This window comes from Psittacula echo, assembly GCF_963264785.1.
Source record: "Psittacula echo genome assembly, chromosome: 1".
Classification (NCBI taxonomy): Eukaryota; Metazoa; Chordata; class Aves; order Psittaciformes; family Psittacidae; genus Psittacula; species Psittacula echo.
This window is the reverse complement of record NC_137735.1, coordinates 29,160,859-29,186,402: the sequence shown is the minus strand read 5'-3', so window position 1 is coordinate 29,186,402 and position 25,544 is coordinate 29,160,859. Positions and strand designations below refer to the sequence as shown.

At 39.9% G+C, this 25,544-nt stretch overlaps 1 protein-coding gene across 1 annotated transcript; it reads right to left on the bottom strand.

Moving 5' to 3' along the window:
* Positions 1 to 1,737: 1,737 nt before the first annotated feature.
* SPATA18 (spermatogenesis associated 18) lies at positions 1,738 to 25,272 on the bottom strand (the record flags this gene model as incomplete). Its single annotated transcript, XM_080630659.1, has 13 exons — positions 1,738 to 2,001; positions 5,532 to 5,585; positions 6,072 to 6,164; positions 6,508 to 6,631; positions 8,543 to 8,718; positions 9,270 to 9,428; positions 11,182 to 11,419; positions 12,073 to 12,207; positions 18,069 to 18,164; positions 20,983 to 21,101; positions 22,610 to 22,716; positions 22,848 to 22,953; positions 25,186 to 25,272. 13 exons carry the CDS (start codon positions 25,270 to 25,272, stop codon positions 1,738 to 1,740), a joined length of 1,758 nt encoding a protein of 585 aa, XP_080486785.1.
* Positions 25,273 to 25,544: the final 272 nt, after the last annotated feature.

The following is a 25,544-nucleotide window of genomic DNA, read 5'->3' as shown; positions in this document are numbered from 1 at the left end:
ATAATACGTTCAATTTCTGGTTGACACATAAAACAATAAAGCACACACCATAAAGTTTTGTGAAAAGGACAACACGTACTAAATGCAGTATTGTACTATGAACAAGGTACCCTGAAAGCAGTCATAAAGCTTGGCTCTAAGAAACAGGGAAAATTTGATAAACTAGCCCTTCATATTTTCTGAATTTTTCTTGTGTGTCACAAGATTCTGATGAATCTTTGCTGTGAGCTATTTAACATAACTGCTTATTCTAATATTTCAAAAGAGTTAGTAGAGTCATTTTATATAACAAACTTTGCATGACTTCTCTAAACTACAAAATTTTGCCTAATTTTTCCATTAACAAAGTTCCTGATTCTCAGGTACCAAATAAAACTTTACCAGAAAACAGCTGAAGCTTTAAAAATATCTGTCACTTTTTAAACTCTTTATCTTGTATTAACCAAAAACAGTCTGCCATAAAAGGTTAAAACCGTATGAAAGCTCACAGGGCAAAATGGTTTCTGTGAATAGAAGATGATGCTTCCAGATAGCATTTGTCTTGTCCATGCTGTTTTGGAGGTGCATGTATCATCAACGGAGATAGGTTTTCACTGAAGATCTTGAATGCAGATTACAAAAGTGTTGTATCTGCTTGTGATAGATTATATTCCTCTAATGTAGAAAGCTAAATACCACCTACTGTGAAAAGAAGGTATTAGCCTAAAATGGTATATTTAATATTTTTTTATTTTAAAACAGAGAACTTTGCAGGCGAAAGCCCTTTAGGAAAAAACAATTTCACAGGAAGCAATACTAACAGTTGTAAACGGTGCCTTCAGGCTGACATTTTTCTTTCAAGAAGGTAACATTACTTTGAGAACTGCTTTTGCAAGGCAAAAATGTTTCTTTCTGAAAGTCACAAGAGAGTATAAACACAATACCCACTTCATTTGTGTCCACATCTCTGTCTGCCAACAGTAAAACAATACCAAGTACTCTGTCTGTACTCTGTCTACCAAAACGTACAGCTTTCGCATAAACACACCTGTATATCAGCAGAAGCCCATGACAGATTTGCTTACATGCACTGTTTTAAGCTATCAAAAACCTACATAAAATGAAACATACATACATTTAGTATACTTGTTTAGTGTGCTGTATGACTAAAAGAAATACAATATTCTTGAAACTTGAAACATTGAATCTGAGCATGTTAACGTACCTGCAAGCCATAATGACGAGATTATTATTTAACATAAAGCTAGACTATTTAATACCACAGTAACAAAATCATTGTGTAGTTAACAATCAGAAACAGCTGTCAAAGGTTACATAAACCTGAAAGGCAATATTTAATTCTGATGGCACTTCTACAGAATGACAAAGTTTTGCAGGACACACATACAATACAAAGGTAAAGTTAAAAGGCTCAAATCCTGGAAGATATACAGGCATGTGTTTTCCAGGGAACATTGTGAGTTTTTTGGCCTTCACATTTACTTTCTTTAGAGTATTTTTGGTTTAACTTGCCACTAATCTCCAGAGCCTCCTACAAGACTGAATCAGCACCAACGCTAACTGCTAGTGAGATTAGATTGGAGGACTGGACCAGCCTCCTGCTCCTAACTTTCTTTCTCTTATCAGGATGCTGGAAGAATCTATCTAAATTGATTTCTAAATTTAAATCTTCATTGTGCAGTAGCAAAAATAGCTGAGCTGTTTACCTTCAGTCTCTGCCAGCTCTGCATGTGTCCGTTATTGAGCTGCAAACACTGAAGATGACTGAAGACATTTTGATGACATTGTATTTTCTCCAGAAATAGGTGATAAAACATCCACACATTTTGACTGACTCCAGCCAGCCTTTGAATCAAGACAGACATAATTAGCCTTCAAAGAGCTTACATGCAGAAGAAATTCTCCAGCAATCTCAAAATCCCTCACAAAAATCTGCTGTTCTACACGAACACTTGGCCCAAAGGTGGTGGATTTTACAAAGTCCAAAAGTCTCACTTCCATCTGTTTGCAAAGAGTTTAAATTAGCTCAAAATCTAGCCTTCTTTTTCCTGAAATTAACACTTAGAACAGCATGATCATGATCAAAAACTACCCTGTAATAGTTTTTTGCTGCCTTTTTTATTTGTCACCTATTAGAATCCACCCTTACTGTTTCTACTTTGCTGTATTTACAATGTGCCGTCATCCAGATTTTGACATAGAGAAAAAAAAAAAAAAAAAAAAAAACAAAACAGAAAGAAAAAAATTCTTAAGGTTTTAAAAACTGTCACTAAAAAATCAATCATCAGTTTCACATTCATGATCCATTCTTTTATAGGGTCTTTCAAGCAATTACAGAAGCCCTTTTTTATAAGCTATTTTGCATTTGCTGGTTAATTCCATATAATCTTTGTTGGTATAAATGTTCTGCACTGTTGTCATGTGAATAAAAAGAAGCACAGGAGCTGTTAGCATCTAACTTGATACCAAAAGCAATCTTCTATCTGACCTATAGATTTAATTAGCTTTAAATAACCACACAGGCAACCAGTACAAACCAGTATATTCCTATAAAAAGACTATGGGCCACAGAGTACAGAGTATGGTAAGCTTTGTTCACCCAATTAAGTGTTACCATGCTGCGGAGTGACTTCCTATTTTATTGAAAATGGTTTGCTCTGCTCTGAAGCATGAACTAACTTGTTCTCCAGGTACCTGCTGGGGAATGAGTTGGTCTGCCAGGCACTGAGAATTCATCTCTTATGGCATTTTTATATCTTTAGGAATACTAGTTCCTAGTGGCATCACAGCTGTGTGCGAGTCTGGAACTACCCTGCCTCTCATGCTTGTCAAGAAAAACATACTTCCTTGATGTAGTCTTAGTTTTCTTATAGTTGGTATGGAAACTGACTTGCACTCAAAATCATTACGCAGACATGTCTTTGTAACTACATACAGAAGACAAAACACACAAAACCTAATTTTTAAAAAAACTACACCTACTTAGCCCTTGGCAATTACAAAATTCTGAGAAATTCTTCATTTTTCTGTTCAAAACCATACTCAGGATATAAATTTTCTTCTGTTGCCTCACAAGTTGTAGGTGCCCAGTTTTTCCAGAACTGTGGTGGTTTTAGTCATGAGATCAGTGCAGAAATATGCAGATTTACTTCAAATCTCAGATCCACAGCAGTGACCAAAAATCAGGCTCTTATAAGAGGAAATACATTGCTTTGCATTTTCACTTGTGACTTTTAGATAACAAGAAAGTATAACATAAGGTGCATGTGCCTTTGTGTCCGCTTTCTGAAAGCAGCAGCTTTGTGAATGAATTTCTATGTACAGGACCTCATATGCACAGAACCACAGAATGGTTTGGGTTGGAAGATCCTTAGACCTTAAAGATCACCCAATTCCAACCTCCCTGCCATGGGCAGGGGCACTTCCCACTAGACAAGGTTACTCAAAGCCCCATCCAACCTGGCCTTGAACACTTCTATGGATGGGACATCCACAGCTTCTCGGGGCAAACTGTTCCAGTGCCTCACCACACTCACAGTAAAGAATATCTTCCTAATTTTCCTCTCATCAGTTCCTAATAGGCTTAATTCCAATGAAAATACATCCGTAGAGCTAGAGTCACAGCTGACCCATGTGTCATAGCAACCAATGTTAAAGTCTGCCTGAAATATGATCCTGTGCAAAAAACCTTGTACTAAAGTTTTAAGCCAAACAAAAAGTAGAGAGAAAGAACATGGATGTCTAAATCTGCATAAGATCCCTGGAAAGGATCACAAAAATCTGCTCCTGTAACTGTGTTTCAAGGACTAAATAGTCCTCTTTCTGATTGTTCATATTCCAAAATTGCAGAGATGAATTTGGGGAAAGCTCCACATACCTTTCAAGCATCAGCTATTAACTGGAATGAGACAGTGGAGTTCGTGAATTACACATCAGCTCAGTTATGACAAAACCTATGTTTCTGTGTAAAAGCATAAGGCCCCTGGGAGTCACTTGTGTGGCTTGTATTTAAAGTTGGCCCTTCAGATGAAGTTCTGAGATAAAAATAATATCAGTTCTCTTGAAAACAAAAATGCTGATATTAAAATAAACTTTTACAATGGAAGAAAAAGAAAACCACAACTATTTAAAGTGCCAGAATAAAATCTATACAGGTCTCATTTTCACACTTAAAATGTAATAAACACCCACAGTATGAGATAACTGAATAAGATTTTTTTCACTGTGTTCACAAGAATTACTAATCTAGCTCTGGTATGAAAGTCCATTAAAATTTATACCAAATAGGCCAAACCAAGCAAATATTTCAAGCTTACAAATAATTAGTGGCATATAGTCAAAAAACTTCAAATTCCAAACTATAAATTTGTATGATATCCATTTCTAAGTAACAATGCATCTAACAAGGCTTTCCAAAAGCACACTCCCATGCTTTCATAAGGAAGTGCCAGTAAAGCCCAGGGGGTTGCTAGAGTACTCTTCTGTGCAACTTTCACACTGCAGTTAGAAAATTCAGTTTCCTGCAAGGACATATTTAAAAGGATCCTGTGTGAGACTGGCACATCCTCAGATTATTGCTATTTTCTACAATTGTAAATAAGCACCAATTAATGGAATTGTTTTCAAACCTCAACACTCCAAAACATTCATAGAATCATAGAATCAACTAGGTTGGAAAAGACGTTTAAGATCATCAGTGATCTAGGTTATATTAAACATCCTATCAAGATAAACTCTGCTATCTGTGTTAAAAAACATTCTAGATGCAATAATTCTATCTCCATCTGCAGGACTACAGCGTGGGTTCCTCAGGACTCTGCAAATTTTGCCAAATCTGTATGATCTTGTACTGCATGCATTTTTTTTTTTTATTGGAAGGGTTGAAATAGTTCATAAAATTATAAATAAGCCTCCTATAACTCTAAAAACCACACTGAACACAAACTCCATTTGGAGTGATAATTGCTGTTCACATTATTGTGAGATTTGAGGTATTCTTGAAGAGAGAAGGCACCAGTGAAGTTGTTGGATCTGGATGTGCTGCATCATAGGAACATATTCAGTTAACACCCTATTGAAGAAAAAGACACATTTCAGTACAACTGGTTTCTATTAAACCTCTAAATTGTCTTGGCTTCTAGATGGGCACACATTCAATACTGTTTGACATCCCTCACTTCACCATTACCTCTTAGCTATCTCTCTGGATTTTGAAAGGCACGGAGCCAGCAGGTATACAGCTAACTGTCTGTTGTGTAGGGAAGAGAACAAGTTTTACTTACTATAGGACTGGCCACAATAAATACAACCAGAAGAGAGAACTCAGGCCAGTGGTCTGAGTAGAGTGAAAAAACAGCTCTCCTTCAGGTCAGAAATTGCAGTCTTTTCCCACACACAGGGAAGAAAGGGGCTACCAAATTTAAAAGTAAGTATTTGGACTAGTATTTAAGAGTCAAAGACCTTCAGCACATTCTTACCCAGTCATTCAAGGGCTTAATGTGAAAACTATGAGTCATTATAAACTACTATACCCACTTACTCAGGCATCTATTCCTCAGTGGTGAAGGGCTGCGGCTTCGAGACAACTGTAAGACATACAGAAAAGGAAACTCAGGTGTGTTCAAGAACTGTACCCAAGAAAGGTACCTGGGGGCTCATCAGCATTAGGTAAATTTGCATGTATATCATTGCAGCTCCTCTGCTACAAAGCCAAATTCAATAACTTTCTAGTTTTTCTTTCACATCCTACACACAGAACTCTGGTAAGCTTTCACATATCTTATTAGTACCAGTACCACCTCAGCTCTTACCCTCCCACCCTACACTGATTTTCTGCTCCTTAGAGGCATTAGAGTATAAATTTAGATTGTTAGTTCCAGAAAGCAGGGACTATGTTCTGTATAATATGTTGCCAGTTCAGGTTTGCCTCCTCCCAGGTCCACCAAAGGCATTTATTTATTCCCAATGTTAAAATGTACATATGGCACATCAGCATTTTTAAAAGGTTGCCTACGTTCTGAGTTTAAAATACTTGATGTTCTTTGTACTACAAGCACTCAGCTGGGACTTACGTGATGAGCTAGAAGAGGACTGGTGCTACGGCTTCGGCTGCAGTTTCGGCTTCTGTTTGCATTTCTGCATCTACTTCTACTTCTGCAAGACCACTACAAGAGAAGATTCGACAAACCTTTTGAAAGAGGGCATTTAACAAAGACAGACTCAGGAAGCAGACTTGCCATGCTGCAGACAAGGCCTGGGGACAGAGAGTAAACACAAACTTTCTCGTTAGAACAGGCTCTGCCAACAATCATACATCCGCACAATGAATTCATTAAGGCAAATGGAACTATTCATTCTAAATACAGGATAAAGCACTAAAACCTAGCTATATTTGATATACACAACCCCAGCCAAATTCTTGATTGTTCCCTCTATATTTTTTAGATTTTAGGGCAGTGTTTAAATCCAATTACTTCCCTTAGCATGTTCCTTAACACAAGTACATACCAGAGCTCCTCTCTTAGTGACTGCTTCTCCCTTCACGATAACAATATCATTTTCCATCAGTGCAGGCCATACATGATAGGCCACGAAGGCAGCTGTGAAATCGGAGTCAAAACTACGATGGTACCTGTTGAAACACAGAGTACAAGAAATGTCTGCATGTACGTGCTGAAAGACAAATATGATGCTTCAAGTCATCAATGCTGATAAAAAGCAGAATCCCAGCTACAGCCCAAACATCTTTTTTGACAACATATCCATAGCACAACAGTATAAAGTTAACCTGTAAAAAAAAAAAAAAAAGGCATTTGTAAACCAGACATAGCAGAATATGCTGTCTACTTATACTGAGAGATACTCCTATAAAGTCATCCCACACTTCAGAAGGCCACTAGAACATATTCTTGCCTAAGCCCCACACAAGCCAGAGTCCTTGCATCCACTGACATTAAATCTCCTGAGCAGCATTTTGGAAGGCATAGTCATTCCATCTTCCTGAAATAACTTGCTAGAACAAGACCCCTATAAGGGATATTACGGAAATACTCTATCTCAACTATAAAGTTACATCATGGTGTCTTACAGGATATAAGAGACAATTTCATTAGCAAGGTGCTCAGACATTAATAACAAAACGGTGACTTTTCAGCTAAAAAAATAATTTTGAAGGCCTGTGTTTACATAGAATGACATATATATTACCTCCCTCAGTCTGCCTTATCAACTAATGATATGTATTTGGTTTTGTGGATTCAAACTCAATACCAAATAGCTGAAATAAAAAATATGAATGCATCTATACATTAGTAATGAGTATACAATAGCAAATTATATAAAACAGTGTTGTAAAGAGATGCATGAAGCCCTGTATGGAGAAAGATATAGGGTATGAGATGTTTGGCCAGCCCTTTTAGAGAATCCTGTCAGACATAACAGAGCTATTTTAATTCTTACAAATTTTGCTAAATGTTTTTGTACCACATATATATACTATACATGTAAACCTACTTATGCCACATATGTACCTATACAGATGGATTTATGTGTGCATATGTATCCTGCAGCAGCACATATGAACTCATTAGACTTGGTTTTTGAAGCCCATACACGCCAAGTAGGTGAAGAAAGCATCCCAAGACTATACCGTAGCATTACTGCCTTCTTAATTCAGCCAGTAGCTCTGGGTATCAAATAGTATTTGGACAGCATCATTACGTAGTCATGACTTTGCACTTTCTTGTTGATGGGCTACTTTTGTCTTCTCTATTTTAGTTCTTGTCTTCTTAAGGTCTTCCCTACCTGGGTTCCATCTTCAACATCATCATCATCATCATTAGTATTATAAACCTCCTTACTGGTATGACTTTTCTTGCTTTTGAAAGCAATTTTTTTTTTTGAGCAGTCAATCCCTTTAGTTTTCTTGAAGGTATGAAAGTACCGTACGGCTCTCTGCCAGCTAACGAAGCAGCCAGCCCCGATCCTATAGAGAGGATTTTTTTAAAATCCTATTTTTAAATGGCATTTTTCTTTTTGCTCAGCTCTAAACAGAAGAGATAAAAGCGTATTAAGATCCATGTTTTACAGCAGTCACAGCACACGTGTTGAAGGCCCTGATATCAGACACCAACTGTCAGACCTCAGTTAACGTGACTTTGACAAAACAGGCTAGAAAGGAGGAACAAAGATGCACACATTTTATAAACACTGGAGGCAGATAGAGACTGAACAGAGGAAGGAGAGCTGATAATTTTCCTCTTAAATGATAAATTAAATATGAGCCAGAGACTGAAGTTTTCCAGGAAATTGCTTTGCTATTCATTAAAAGAATCTGTTAACAATGGTCCACCATCCTGGCATTTTTACACCATCACAAACCTTAAAGACATACCAAATTCACTACAGACCAGGAATATCTGCCCCAAACCTAATGTTCAGCATCAGTCTTAAACCTTTCTATTTATGAGGAAAGAAGAGACTATACAAACTGATGAATTTTTTTTTAATAGTACAAATCTAACTGAAAATAAGGAGCTCTTACTTGGTCTCACTGAAAAGTTCTCCATCAATCCCAAAGGCAGTATCAAGAGGAGGAACAAGTGTCTGCATTGAAAAAGCCACACGGCACAACTCTCGAATCAAAGTGCTGATCACAATGAAATCAATTTCTGATGGAAATGAAATCTTTGGGTTGATGTTCATGGAGCGAATTACTTCCTGAAAATAAACAATTCAAGTTTTGAGCTCACTAACACTTTTGTTCAATTGCAAGTATGGAAATCCCTCTTAAATATGCCTCTCAACTTTCTACATTTAAAAATTAGTATAAGAAGCTCCCAGCAATGTTGTCTTAGGCTATTCCAGAAAATATTAGCTTCAGAAACAATGTGCTTTTATTTTGGTATTAAGGTATGGGCTACATCATTGACCTAAATCTTAGAAGGGAGATGCAGCTCTTCAGTAGAGCACACAATTTAATAAAAATATGAAATTTAGCTTACATTCTTTTGATTAAGACAGTTACAGTGTATCTTGTCCAAAATATTATTCTGGCAGACAGAGACATTCTAGTCACAGGCAAATAAAACAAGTGATTACTGAGCCATACCATAATATTGTTGTGGAAAATAAACTGTTACAAGACATAAAATCAACGCAATAAACTCTTTTACTTCTTCAGGTTATAGTACATTTCTAGTTTACACACTCCAAATTTATTACCTACTGAAAGAGATCAACACATCACTTCCCCACTGCCCTTGACTTACATTGACACTGGCTTGAACATCATACAGATCCTCATGGTCAACTATATAATCCAGGACAGTATCTTCAAGTGATTCAGGTCCAGTGTGACCGAGAGACAGAGTTTCTGTTACACGTAGTTTGAACTGCCTGTAGGCCATCTTTGCTGCATGAAAAGACTCCTGCAAACATGCAAAACATCTAGTTAAATCCAGGAGACTAAGATAAATTTTTTATTACTTATCTGAGAAAATGAACTAAATCCAATATTACTATTGTAAGGAGAAATACAAAACACTGCTGTAAAATTGAAGGTTAGAAATAGTACTCATCTGTGAGGACTTCTCTGGTTAAACTAAGTGTGATTTATTTGCAGAAGATGGGATTGAAAAGCTCCCCACCTAACCTTCTATTTTTATGTAGGATTCCATCACACCCCCACAATCAATGAAATCACATTCAAAGATATCAGGAGCAGAATTCAGTAACAGCATTTTATTTGCTACAGCCTAACACAACAGACAGGAGAACCTCTTTTCTGTTGGGAAGAAAGGTTGAATTGGAAACTGTAAACTGAATGACAGCTGTGGGAAAAAACCTTCAGCAAGTTAATGTGTACAACCCCAAGCACATTTAAGAAACACACTGCCTCTCTGACAAAGATATGTACTACATCAATTCTACAGAAAAGAAGATTAAGTACAGAAAAATAAAATCAAGTTTCTTCAGACTGAGCTCTCAGGAAGTGTGAGGTATCTAGGTAGTTTCAAGGGACCAAATAAAACCAGAAAAGCACATAGCTACAGGCAAGAGGGAACATCATATGGAAAGACTTTTTGCTGTCTAAAATGTGGTACTCCCGAAAGACTTCATCTATATGAGGCAGTGTGGTTTAGTGCAGGAATCATCCACCTTTCAGAGCCATTCAGTCTTCATATGTACCCCTTTTAACACCTGTAGTGTAGATCACTGACCCTGTTCTAATGTTGGGATAGGACAGTTAGAACTCAATTCAGAGTTTGATGTATAAGTGTGAGGGAAAGAAAGGAAAATCAAAAGGTAAAAAAGATGTTTTCTTCTCCATACTTCACAGAAATGTTAATTTACACACCATTTAATCCAATCCAGCCATAATATTTTATAAAATCACAGAATCAACTAGGCTGGAAAAGACCTTTAAGATCATCAAGTCCAACCATTACCCCAGGACTGCCAAGACTATCACTAAACCATATCACTGAGGGCCTCATCTACATGGTTTCTTAACAATTCCAGGGATGGTGATTCCACCACTTCCCTGGGCAGCCTGTTCCAATGCCTGATCAACCTCTCAGAGAAGAAATTTTTCCTAATATCCAATCTAAACCTCCCCCCCGCCACCCCACCCCCCCCGGTGCAGCTTGTGGCCATCTTATGTTGTCCTATTGCTTGTTACTTGGGAAAAGAGACCAATCCCACCTCACTACAACCTCCTGTCAGGTAGTTGTAGAGATTGATAAGGTCCCCTCTGAGCCTTCTCTTCTCCAGACTAAACACCCCAAGTTCCCTCAGCTGTTCCTCATCAGACTTGTGCTCCAGACCCTCCATCAGCTCTGTTGCCCTTCTCTGGACCTGGTCCAGCACCTCAATGTCTCTCTTGTAGTGAGGGGCCCAGAACTGAGCACAGGATTCAAGGTACGGCCTCACCGATGCAGAGTACAGGAGGATGATCACTGCCCTGGCCCTGCTGGCTAGGCTATTGCTGATACAGGGCAGGATGTTGTTGGCCTTCTCGGCTGCCTGGGCACAAGCTGGCTCATGTTCAGCAGCCATCAGTCAACACCCCCAGGTCCTTTTCTGCCGAGCAGCTTTCCAGCCACTCTTTCCCAATCTTGTAGCATTGCATGGGGTTGCTGTGATTCTTCTGGCCTGTAAAACAAGGATTATTTTTCTTACCACAGCTGCAATGTATATTATCCTGTGTACCATCTCCATGTCACTGATGTATGTCTTTAAAAAGGTCTCTGCATCCAAGCGTCTATGATCATAAATGTCACCAAAGCAATTTATCAAGCAAGCACGCCGGGAAGCGTTTGTGCGCCTGGCTCGGCCAGGTGAGCAGCTCCTCAGGGCAAGTGGACTGAGTGACTTGTTCTCTCTGTGCCTCGGGAGAGGAGAGTGGCTCCGTGCAAGCCTATGACAGACATATAAAGAAGCATGAGGCCTCTTCACCATCCTCAGATGATTTTGTCATGTGCACAGCTTTCAGTCAATTTAATTATTACCAGAGTAGGCTAAGATTACATAACTAAAGTAGTAAAGCTGAAGCTGGTTTGTTTAATATGAAGACAATTGTGTCAATACATTTTATGGGCCAGAACCTGAACAATAAAATTAAAGTAATTCCTAAAGTGTGTACAGCCAAGTACATTGTCCTGGGGAAACACGCTTTTAACTAGTAACACTTCAGAAGTTTGTTCCTCTTTCAGTATCACTGAGGAGTTGTAATCAAACAAGTGAGACAATAATAATTTCTGTCCTGTAATGGTACCATATTCAAAGAGGACTTAAAAACGAAAGACCTAACCATCTCTTTTTATCCTGTACAGTTGCTTTCAAACTATTTTGTAAAGTTGTTCTTTGCTCTTTTGCCAGATACTTAACATAGCTGCCTGAAATTAAAATATTTGGACACTAGGACAAACCAGTTAAAGAGCTTATGTTCCTTCATAGCAAAGTACAAAAGCTTTGCTTCTGTTTATACCTCAATTTCAAGTGAGGAGGGAATTCATGCTACCTAAAATAAACAATTTCTGATTCAGTAAATTCTCTGAATAACACCTCTACCTGCTTTGGAGAAGAGACTTCTCAGCATCCAGGAGAGAAATCTTATCCTTCAGCATTTGAATCTGATGCTCACAGTCGTTCAGACAATCTAACTTCTTCTGGGTATCCTTCTCTTGGGCACAGGAAATCTTCAGACTTAACCAAACAGAATAAAGTCAGTCACAAGATGTCCTTCTACCAAAGAAGGAGCCATGTGTCAATTAATGCTCATCAGATACAAAGAACAAAAAAGGAGAAATATGAAATATTGTGCAAGCTTCAAATCCTGAAATACAGGCTAATCAAGAGTTTAAAAAATATACTCCAAAGCATTACTCCTAATCACACTTGAAAATGTAAAAGTGTACTGCAGCAGGAGACTGGACACACTCCACCTTATGTTACAGGGGCCATCACTGGTTGGCATTTGGTGTCCTTGCACTACTTCTAGTTCAGATGATGAGGTCTAAGAAAAAAGCGGTTTCCTTCTCATATTTAAGATGTTAACTAAACAGCTCAGTTTCCTTTCCTACAGTTTGACTCTAGATACTTTCTTATATTAGGCTCTTGGATTTGGTTTTTTTCTTTTCTGGAATATATTAGTCAGCCAAAGGATATCACCAGCTATAGATGACCTTTGAAGGTCCCTTCCAACCCAAACTATTCTGTTATTCAAGTAATATCAAAAGCTAATGATTCGTCTCCTGCTTTCAGGAGAAGCAGTGTTCCTTAAACATTGGCAGACAACCAGTTAAGCAAGTTTATCTCTGTCATCTACTAAGGGCTAAAGAATTCTAAAGAACAAGTAGGAAAGGAAAGTAGATTTGGGAAGATGAGTTATTGAGATAGAAATGGTGGAAAATCATTAGGTACCAAAAAAAAAGGTAAAAAACCCTATGTAATACACAGCACGCTGTATATTATTCCCTTAAATTTCCATGATAGACAATGCAGTATTAATAACTATACAATGGAGAGGAAAAATAAGAAATAATAATTTCACTGCTGTATTATTTTCTTTTTCTTATTTACGCCTATTCACATGGGGACTTTTTTTTGAAAGTTAATGGTAAATTTATCTCACTGCTGTGAGAACCACAAAGCTTCCATCTTTCCATCATGACAGCAGATAGTGATTACAAACAGATGCTTAATTGTGGGTCTGCCTTTATCAGGAGGGGGAAGAGAAAAGAAAAAGAAAAAAAAACACAATAGGAGAGCACATGACAGACTGAAGGCAGCAAAAATACCTACTTCTTTCATTGTCATATAGCAAGTCACAAAAACATGAGAAAAGCTGCCGCTGAAAAGGAATGTTTCTTTCTGTGCTGGTTTTGGCTAGGATGGAGTTAATTTTCTTCATAGTAGCTGATATGGGGCTATGTTTTTGATTTGTGCTGGAAACAGTGTTGATAACACAGGGATGTTTCAGTTACTGCTGAGCAGTGCTTACACAGAGTCAAGCCCTTTTCTGCTCGTCACCTCACTCCACCCCAAAAGGAGCAGGCTGAGGGTGCACAAGGGGTTGGGAGGGGACACTGCTGGGACAGCTGATCCCAACTGACCAAAGGCATACTCTTACTATAAGGTGTCATACCCAGCATATAAAGCTGGGGGAAGAGGAAGGAAGGGGAGGACTTCAGAGTGATAGCATTTGTCTTCCCAAGTAACCATTACATATGATGGAACCCTGCTGTCTTGGAGGTGGCTGAACACCTGCCTGCAATGGGAATTGGAATTAGAGAATGGTTCAGGTTGGAAGAGATGATAAAGATCATCCAGTTCCAACCCCCCTGCCATGAGCAGGGACACCTTCCGCTAGACCGGGTTGCTCACAGCCCCATCCAGCCTGGCCTTGAACACTGCCAGGGATGGGGCAGCCACAACTTCTTGGGGCAACCTATGCCTGTGCCTCACCTCCTTCACAGTAAAGAAATTCTCCCTTTAATCTAAACCTACCCTCTTTCAGTTTAAAGGCATTCCCCCTTGTCTTATCCCTACCTGCCCTTGCAGAAAGTTCCTCTCCACCTTTCTTGTAAGCCCCCTTTAGGTACTGGAAGGCTGCTCAAAGATATTTCCAGAGCCTTCTCTTCTCTAGGCTGAACAACCCCACCTTTGCCGTGCTTGTGCAAGGCTTTTGCTTTCCCTATTAAACTGTCTTTATCTCAATCGAAGTGTTTTCTTTCACTCTTCTGATTCTCTTCTCCATCCCACAGAAGGGGGAGTGAGTGAGCAGCTGCGTGGTGCTTAGCTGCCGGCTGCTATTTAACGACGTATTTTTCTTAAGAAGAGAAACAAAACACCAGAAGGAAAAAAACATCAACTGTAAGACAGACACATTTGTGAACTACCAATACTGACTTCCATGCTAGTTAAATATACGCAGTATTTGAGTTTCCCCTGGTTTACAGTTCATTCACTCTACTGCTAAATATTATCATCTTTCTGTTCAAGTTAAAGAGATGTAGATGCCACAAACGAAAAAAAAACATAATGTGAACAAACAAGGCAAAATATAGCTCTTAGAAAAATCAGAGCAGCTTTTATAACCCACCTTTATTTTAAGGTTATAACTAGTGTTTTAAATTCCATCATCCAACAATTTAAAAATAAAATGGGCATCTTCAGACAGTTTCTCAGGAGAAAATACAACAGCCTTGATAATTCATGTCAAGTATCTGCTTAATCCTGTTTCAATCCCTTCAGTTTCAAACAATTAATTAACAATAAAACTGTCACAGTTCCTCCAGCCCTTGGGCTAAGCCCAACTCTTTATCCATGTTGTTTTGAATTTCAAAGCAAGAACTCCACCCATGTAATTTTTGACCAGATACGTGTTTAACCTATTTTTAAGAGCCCCCTGCCACAGCAACACTACAAGGTCTTGAGGTAACTGATTTAAGCTACCGTGTTTGCTATTACTAATAACAAACTCTCTTCTTGTCAATGTATATAACAGGTCCCCTGGATGGCAGATAAAAAAAAAAAAAAAGTCCTCTTAATTTCATTTAATTTGAAGTAAGTCATCTGGCTTTAAGTTTCTTTAATATAATATTTCTTTTTATATTTGGCACAAATATAAGCAGCCTAATAGTAAGCTTCCACTTACGGGATTTTGTTCACTATGTACATAACAACAGTTTTTAGTAAACTTTGTTTTGTCTTCCAATTACTTTTAAATGTTGATCATTATTAGTTTAAAAAATATTTTCCTTCATAATTCTGTAGCAAATACCTAAATGCTGTTGTAATTAATATCTTGATATAAAAAAAAAAAACAACTTTATGCTTTTTTAGTAAAAAAAAAAAGTAGAATTTAACTATGTTGAGAATTGGTTGTAGAATTTAATTATATTGAGTCTAGATCACATTTGCTCTAATAATCCAGGAGACCAAGATGTCTAGCAAAACATGCATTAAGTATGAGACAGAATATAGACAAGAGGAATGAGATTATCAGCTGTTCCAAAAGTCTCAGAAAGCACATTTACACAGATGCGAAGGACACTCCTGGCAAACTGCTCCTTATGTAAAAAAAATAATAATCCTGCCCTAAGTGCCACAGATCAGTCCTGACCTCACACTCTGTAGGGCAGGGATGCCATCCAGAGGGACCTGGACACGCTTGTGAGATGAGCCAATGCCAACCTCATGAAGTTCATCCAAGCCAAGTGCAAGGTCCTACACCTGGGTCAGAGCAATACCAGGCACAGCTACAGGTTGGGTGGAAAAGAGATTCAAAGCAGCCTCGCGGAGAAGGACTTCAGGGTGTGACATGAGCCGGCTCCAGCGTGCACTTGCAGCCCAGAAAGCCAACAATATCCTGGGCTGCATCAAAAGGAGCGTGACCAGCAGGTCGAAGGAGGTGGTCCTGCCCCTCTACTCTGCTCTCGTGAGACCTCACTTGGAGTATTGTGTGCAGTTCTGGTGTCCTCAACAGGAAAAGGACATGGAATTGTTGGAACAAGTCCAGAGGAGGGCCCCGAGGCTGGTGCACCTCCCATACGAAGATAGGCTGAGAAAGTTGGGGCTGTTCAGTCTGGAGAAGAGAAGCTGTGTGGAGACCTCAGAGCAGCCTTCCAGCATCTGAAGGGAACCTATAAGGATGCCAGAAAGGGACTTTTCATCAGGGACTGTAGCAATAGGACAAGGGGTGATGGGTTCAAACTTAAACAGGGAAAGTTCAGGTTAGATAAAAGGAAGAAGTTCTTTACTGTGAGGGTGGTGAGGCATTGAATCAAGTTGCCCAAGAAAGCTGTGAATGCTCCATCCCTGGCAGTGTTCAAGGCCACGTTGGACAGTCTTCGGCAACATGGCCTAGTGTGAGGCATCCCTGCCCATGGCCAAGTGGTTGGAACTAGATGATCCTAAGGTCCTTTCCCATCCAAACCATTCTGTGATTCTGTGATTCTATGAGTCTGATTTTGACAAGCAGCTGAAGACTACGCAATTCTGATTTCACCCAATTAATAGGGTTCAAATTTTGTAAAGATGATTCACAGAACATGAAAAATAGCAACTTTGCCTCAATCAAAAGTTGAACTCCCAGGCAGAAGATGTAAATGTAGAGTGCCAGCTAAACTGAGAGTGAACATGAACCGTACCTATGTGGCGATAACAGAATTTCTGAATTCACAGGGAGACAGGAAGATTTTATTCTTCTGTCAGTAGTCCAAATGGCAACACAAATTTCTGTCCAGTGTATATTAAGACCTACACATGAGAACTGTAAGATGCTTTATTCCCTACTAATAGTTTTAATCAGGAAGACAGCTGTCAGGTTATATCTAAGAATCAAGGAGTTGTATGACCTCCTTTTTACCCAACAAATCAAAAGAGTCCATTTTATGGGAATATGAGTTTATACCCCAGGTAGCCATCCAAAACTTAAAATCCAAAGTGATTAAAACTTGCTGGGAAAGTCCATGGATGAAATCTGACAATTACCATTATTCTAGAAGACAAACATCCAGAGAGGAACAACTGATAAGCAACTTGATATTGGAAGCAGAAACTCTAATGGCTTGAAAGCTTTTTTGTTTACTTGTCTTTATTAGGAGTAGCTCATCCTCTCAGTTGCTCCAAAAAGAAAGAAACCTGTGGACAATTATATTTTTCCTCAATGTAAGCAGCAAAGTCAAGTTTCCTCCATTTTTAGGAGCAGCAGTGTAGTTTAACAAAAAGGCTGCAAGCATTTGTTTAACAAATATGACTACAATTCTGTTGTTGAAATGTCAGTTTTCACAAGTATTCACCTGCTGTTGAAATTAATTCAACTACCTTTGTGTTCCTTTCTGATAATATAACACAAAAAAACCCAACCAAACCACCATGGGCTACATTTCATAACAGTGAAGAATTATTACTGCTTTTAGAGCCACAAAAGGAAATTAGTTTTAGGGACCCCTGTGTTGAAATGGAAAGGTAGCTGCACCCATACTGATCCAGATTAACTTCCCAGATGTGACCAACACACTTAGAAACTCAAACCAACATTTTTAAACTAGAGACTTCAACATTACTGATAGACATTGCTCCTGTGCAGAGGCAAAAGGATTTAGTAAAAATGGTCTAAAAGTAAAATCCACACAAAGAACTTTGTCTTAATATAGACAAACTGAAGTGCTTTTTATTTAACATGAACTCTACTTCCAGGAGCATCATAGGAAACTGCAAACAATGATTTCAAGCTACATTCAGAACATGGTTCTCTCCTATTTAACTTCATCTACACGATTCAACAAGCTGTTAGTTTCAAAACTACTTCTTCCTCAAGCCTAAAGAAAAAAAGGATAGAAGTTCAGCCATAAGGGTTCTTCTCACATAGATCTACTTATACTAATTCTCTCTTTATAACACCAAGAAACAAAGCTACATGTTAAGAAGCTGAAGATACTTTTTGCTATAGCATAGGACAGCTTAGAATAAACTCAGGAACCTGCTCAGATAAACAATAGACCATGTCTCTGCATGCTGACTTTCTGCCACAAATATCCCAAGATTCAAGATTTTCTTATGCTGTTTTTAGCTGAGTAATTTCATCTTCTGCTGCCAAAAAAGTACTGGCTGATTTGGTCTTTGTGTCTTCAAGAGTCAACTGGGGTTTTGCCAGACTGCAAGAAAAATTGATAACCTGCATGGTAAAGGCAGAGATTCTACAGAAGAATTTAATATGACAAACTGACTGTTCAAGCAGACCGAGTCCGTACCAATTTAACATATGAAAACAATCACAGTGGGCTTTGTGCAGACTATCAGCACACAAATAGCTTATAAAAAGTCATATCTGACTATACAATAAAAGAAATATTTTATGAAAAAACATTATTTTTCATTACAACTCAATTCTAGCTTCTCCATCCATTTCAACAATTTACAGTGCTCAAAATGACTTCACTGTCCATACATGGGGTCCATTCACTGGGATATGAATTCTAGTTCTCCTGCACCTGTCCCCTGCCAGCCGAAAACTACACCGCCACAACTCCATACAGCATCACCTTGAAAGGATGAGCTCTGAAACCTCCACATGACTTCATCTCCAACAATTACCTCTTCCCAACCCTCTGCCTTCCAGACTCCTACTTCTGCAAACCACAGCCAACACCTCTCTGACCTGCGTGCACAGAGAAATACAATGCACAAAGCTGTACAAAAGTTTTATCACCAATTTCCTGCTTCTCATGGGAGCTAGTCCAAAATTACTTTTTCTTGTACTGCAAACTGCCACATGCTCACTCCAATGTGCATTAGTGGGTAACTTTCCTTGTAAGTACCTCTTGCCTTGACCCTCCGACACTTTTCTCCAGCTCACCAAATGACCTCTTTCTATCCATAGAGGAGCACAGAATGAACTGTCTCACCCCTAAACCGACCCTTACATACACCTGAACAACCTTAATGGCTGAGTTTGGAAGGCACCTCTGGAGGTCGTCTGGTCAAACTGCCTGCTCAAGCAGGGCAACTTAAAACCGATTACCCAGGACCATGTCCAGACGGCTTTTGAATATCTCCAACGATGGAAACTCCACAGGGTTCCTGAGCAACCTGTGTCAGTGCTCAGTCACTGCCAGAGTTAAAAAAGGATTTCCGGATGTTCAGAGAGAACCTCACTTGTTTCAGTTTGTGTTCTGCCTCTGGTCTGTCACTGGGTACCACTGAAAATAGCCTGGCCCTGTCTTCTTTACACACCTTGCTTCAGGTATATTTATAAGATCCACCTATGAACTGTAACTCTTCATTATTGTTAGAAATATTAACAGAAAACTCCTTTGCTTATTAAACCTTCCAGGCAGGAGTTATTTTGCAAGATTACCTAATTCTGGCAAACCAGTTGAAATGCCAAGAACAAAACCACTTCCTTCTTCCAAACACTGTGGGGTCCTTCTCTGCCCCACCTTGTCACTTCTGATATTTAATATATTCAGCAAGATCACAAGATTTATTGTTTTTGTCCTCTTCTTTTCAGAGGGGTGCACTGATCTTTAACTCACCCAGAGTTGCCTGAGAGACTTTTTTTGATATTGAAAAATCGAATGCCTGCATTAATCCAAGATGAGACATAACATACTAATAATGTCTGTTGGTGAATAATGGAAGAGCAACTGATCTCGCTTGTCTTTTATAACACCTCTGACACAGTACCACACAACATCTTTGTCTCTAAATTGCAGAGATATGGATTTGATGAATGGACTAACTGATGTGTAAGTAATCAGTTGGATGGCTGTGCCCAGAAAGTTGCAGTCAACAGCTCAATGTCCAAATGGAGATCAGTGACAAGCAGTGCCCCTCAGGGTCTGTGCTAGAACTGGTACTGCCCAGCATCTTTATTAATGACATTGACAGTGGGATTGAGTGCGTCCTCAGCAAGTTTGTGGATGAGACCAAGCTGAGTGGTGCAGCTGATAATCTAGACGGAATGGACAACACCCAGATGACCCTTGATAGGCTTGACAAGTGGGGGAATGTGAATCTCTATGTTCAACAGGACCAAGTGCATGTACCCAGGCCAGGACAACCACCAGTAACAGACTGGGTTAAAAATGGATTAAGAGCAGCCCTGTGAAGAAGGACTTGGAGATAGCAAATAGGTGAAAAATGAGAAATGAGCTCGCAATGTGCATTCACAGCCCAGAAAGCCAAACATATCCTGGGCTGCATCAAAAGGAGTGTGAGCAGCAGCTTAATGGAGGTGATTCTCCCCCTCTACTCCTCTTTCATGAGACCACAGCTGGAGTTCTGCATCCAGCTCTGGAGTCCTGAGTACAAGACAGACCTGGATCTGCTTGAGTGAGTCCAGGTGAGGGCCACAAAAATGATCAGAGGATTGGAACACTTCTCTTACAAGAAAAGGCTGAGAGAGTTGGGGTTGTTCAGCTTGGAGAAAAGGCTTCAGAGAGACCTTATTGCAGCCTTTCAACAGTTAAAGGGTGTTTATAGGAAAGATTGAGACTGTATTTTTTTATCCCTGTGCTACTGATAGGACAAGGACTAATTGTTTTAAACTTAAAGAAAAAAGATTTAGATTAGATATAAGGAAGGAATTCTTTACAATGAGGGCAGCAAGACACATAGGTATTTGATTTTTATCAAGGTTTGCTCAGCATACAACAGTTCATTGACTATAATTTCACTTGGATTGTCATGCAGTACAGAAAACTCTCACCTAGAATACTGGCATTCTTTCCAGCTCCTCTGACAGAAGCAAAACCTACCACCTCAATTTATGAATGCAGGTATGTCTGTAACATTTATACCCTACTTTGGACACACAGACAATCCAGAGCCTAGATGTATTTTGAAGCTCTGATTTTAAGCCAGAAATGAAGCATTTTAAAAAATCTCTGGCAGTATTTAGCTGCCAAGAGAAAAATATGGCTTGTTCAAAAACAAAAAACAAACAGCAAGAATAACAGTTAATTCCCCTACTCTTGTTGCACTTGGTTGAGCTTTAGACGAGTTGAAGTCAGTTCTTCCTGCAGCTCTTGCAGTTGAAAATTCTGATTGCTGGCCAGTTCTCTCAGCTGCCTCTCTTTCTCAGTTAAATCCTACAACAAAATGCAATCACACTGCTTGAATGCTCCGCCTTACAGAAACCTTCGGCAATGTAGTATGGTGTTATTACCAGATGTATTTCTAAACATTTCAGTAAAGAACATTTCTAAAATAACTGAAAACAGAAGCAACTGCATACCTTCTAGAAACATAAGCACTACCTTCCAGATACACGAAACAAAGACTCAATTACATTAGGAAATAATACTTCTTTTACACCTCATGATAGACAATATGGAAGGTCTGCATATGCAGATTTACTATCTCTATACACATCATTTTAAATAAGCGCTCTTGCAGATGTATTGCATGTTGGTTGAGTTGGAGTTTTTTTTCATCCAGTCATCTTCTGACTCATTGTATCATCAACTTCAGTAAAGTTTGCGGGAATTCATGCACACAAAATAACAGAAAAACTTCTTAGAACAGGAGGCAACAACTGTCATTCCAGAAAGCACACTACTACACATGCAGCTCTGTCTTTAGCAGCCAATAGATTTGCCTGATGCTGCTGAATTAAATAGGTAACTGTGCAGTAGGCTTTTCTTTACGTTTTGAATGTCACATTCAATTACAACCCTGCAACTGGTGCAACAGGTGTACTGTCATTTAGTAACATTATTACTGTATATTTTGGGGTTGGTATTTTTTGCAGAACCCTACTCCTGCAATACACTAGAACCTTATTCTTAAGGTTTTTACATTTTCTTTTGTGTGAAATTTTAATTGTGAAAGATTTTGATAAAAGAGGTGTAAAAATGAGAACATGGAGGCATCACTGTCAAATATCAAGAACTTCAATATTTTCCCCTAGTCTGCATCAACCATCACTCTCATTTTCTTTCAAAGCACACAGCCACAACAGATCTGTCTTTTCTGCCAAACTGCTAGTAAAACAACCCTTTCAATACATATCAAAATCTTACTAACTCCAAACATCAAGTCAGATGCGTAGTGGTATTATGATGGGCATGAGCACTTCTTTTTTGCCTTATATTATAATGCTCACATGTTAAACAAAGATTTATTTTTTTTTCCTTTAAAAGACAACTAACAGAAACACATGGAGTTTATATACACCTTTAGCTTACACATGTATTTTCAGTGTTAGGTTTTTTGCTAATAGAGATATGATGTAAATACTTCTGTAACATTTTTGCAAATGTAAATGTAGCACAATTCTTTACCTAGAAAAGGAAAGCAGTACAAGAACATAGCTTCCCTAACGAAGTAAATTCATCCATATTGTCACTCATTGTTGTGAAACAGCATAAGCCCTAGAAGGCCAAAAGTAACTTTAATGGCATCTTTGATTTCCTTTTCAAAGGAAACTTACCATGGGACAGAGAAATAACACAGTTGTCTCCATGTGTGCAGCTAAGGGTGTATTTCATTAAGCAAAATCAGGGAGGGAGGTTATTATTAACAGAAAGTCATTAAAGCTCTCCTGCAGGTATAAACTCACACCATCCTATTCCACTAAGATAAATTTCCTACACACCTGAGTGAGAGTAGTTTCAAAGATCCTTCCTGATGAGCAGCTAAAACAAGGTGCTAGCCGTGGCAGCAGACGAGTTTTGATTGTTTCCACACCTGCGTATTGCCCACCTTAGAAAATACATACAGAAGTTGTGAGAACACTTACAGAAAGGGCCAGACTTTGACAAGATGACACATGTGATTGACAAGATGACACATGTGAAATGTGCTAGGAGTAGTAAGAGAAGGCAGTGAATTACCTTCTCGAGACGTTTCACTGAGGATTGCGAAGAGCTGCCCTTGAATCTCAGAGCTCAGTTCTAATATTTCACAGCATCGGTTCAGATTTTGATCACAGGAATTAAACTGTAAATTAATATGTATTAATGACATTTAATTTAATCAATTAATTAAGCCACTGTGTGGGCTTTCTTAAAATTATTCTTATTATGAACATGACTTCTCCCAAAAAAATTATATCTTCACAACCTTTTCTTATTGCACCCACTAGAATACTCATCTTCAAAGTGTTCACATTGCTAATGGGCAAACAAACAAGATACTAGGACTTCTATCATACAACTCACTCACTACTTGAGAAAACTTAGCCCTTTCCCCATTCATAAAGAAGATGCAACCACAAGTATCTCTAAAATAAAGTAATTGTGGATCTGTGATAAAATCTTTCAACACAGACTTTTTAAAGTAAGACAGGAGATTCTTGGGTGAAAAGGCTGCCTAAAATCTCATCTTTTTATATTAGCTGAAACAATACATATAAGACTATTATGTTTCTCTGTCAACAGCCATGTGCGCCCTCCATGCAATTTCATCTGATTTTTAAGAGTTACCAGCTGAAATAGTACTGAAGAATGGATAAAATCCAGGATTACGCCTAGGAAACAACAGACCAACAGAAATACACCACTTTCAGCAAATTCTGAAAAGGAGTTGATGGGGTTAATCTGTCCAGGAGGCTACTACACCTGCCAGGGGAACATACACTTTGCACCTGCTTCCTTTATCTTTACCCATAATCCGTTCATCATCTTCAAAGCAGATCACCCTCGAGGTCTTCAGGCTTTAATGGCTCCATATGGCTTTTACAAGCTTCCAAAACAGCTAAAACTCCCACTCATGCTCCTGTCAGCTTGCATTTGTATTGCTGCAACACGCTTTCCTCTGGCCTCAAGGAGCACAGTCTCACCCTGCTATCCTCAATAGAACACCACTGCATTGTGCATTTGTCCAGCTCATTACACCAACATAACACCCATGGTGCTTCCATCTGCCAGCTCCTCTTGTGCCACAGCAGCCTGAAACTGCTTGTCTTCATTCCCCAAGACCTAAAAGACTATCCCCATCTCACTTACTATGGAAAGCTCAGCTCCCACTGTTGCTCTGCCATCCCAAAGTCTACCTCCACCATCCATTTGCAAGCTTTTAAAATGCATACCTCTGTCCTCCCTCCCTTCTGCGCTTTGTGGTACCTTTGCCAGCTACCCTCAGACTCCTACTTAAAACTGTCCTTTGCCATGAATCCCGAAGAGAGTTGCACTGGCTATTAATATGCTGTAACACCTATGTAAAATAAAGCATAAAACGAACTGACTTCCCTTGAAAGGCTGTGTCTCTACTCAGCACCTTTTCTCACCAAGCATAGCACAGGGTAGGTGGTTACAGGTTGATGACCAAATCAACTATGCATGTCCTGAAGCTAATGAAACCTGGGGACACAGGAGTGGGAGCTCTGTCACTATTTTCCACTGAGAAAATTCAGTTATCAAGTCTCAGGTCCACTCATTTCATCTTTCCCTAATTTTGCACCTTCTCCAGCGCTTCCACTCTTTTGATTCCTCAATCTCCTATTACCTCTTACTCCTCCATTTATTCCATTACATCCATCTGCATCCTTCTACTCCTGCCTGAAACTGTTTTCTTACACTTGCTTCCTTGTTATTTAACCCCCAGCTGCAGACAGGGCATTCCCTCTTTGGAAGCCCTTCAGTAGCTGTGCTGTCTTGCAGCAGCCTCTCAGCTCTAATAGGCTTCCCACCCAGCAGAGTTGGGAATATTCAGAAGCTGAATTCCATTCTCACCTTCAACATCGTTTTCCTCACATTTTCCTGACTGTTCCCAGGCCAGAGACAATTCCTCCTGAGCACACCCTCACAGCTGGTCCTTCCATCTGTCGGTTTTCTACCACAAATACTTTCCTGATCCAGACATTACAGCTCAGATATCGTTTTTGACCTCCAGCCCTTGCTTTCAGTGAACCCTGCCACAGGCAATAAAAACACCTGCGAGTGCTACAAGCACCGGGCGTTAAAATTGTGATAACTGTGCGCGTGTGAGGGTCGATGTCCCAAACTAGCCTTTAGAACCTGCTCTCCTTGGCCGGCCGCAGGGCTCGGCTGCGCTGTGCTCAGAAGCCGCAGCTCCGCGTCCCGCCGTCACCGCGGAAACGGCCTCACAGCCCGGCCACCGCGGCAAAGGCGCTGCCCCCGGGGGACCCCCGAGGGTCGCGGGGTGGGTGAGGCGGGCAGCCCTCCGCACAGCGGACACGGATTTCGCACCCTCCTGCCCGGGGCCCACTACCTCGTAGTTCCGGTGCCAGTTCTCCAGCTTCTCCTGCAGCACCCGGCCGCTCTCCGCGCTGACCAGCCTCCTCAAGCTGTCCGCCATGGCGGGCTGTCAGCTCGCTCCCGGGGGTTGGATGGGCTGCGCTGGTTCCCCGAGCCCTCCGCGGGCGGGCGGCGCGTGAGGGGGGAGCTGGTACCTCCCGCCCGGAGCCGCTGCTCCGGGAGGCGCCTCCTCCGCGCCTCTTTTGCTGTGGCGACTGTAACGTCGGCGGGTGCCATGGCGACGCGGGCAGCGCGCGCCTCTGCCATGGTAACGCGCGGCCCGGTTTGGCCGCGGGGCAGCACGGCATTGGCCGCCAGGTGGCGCCGCCGGGA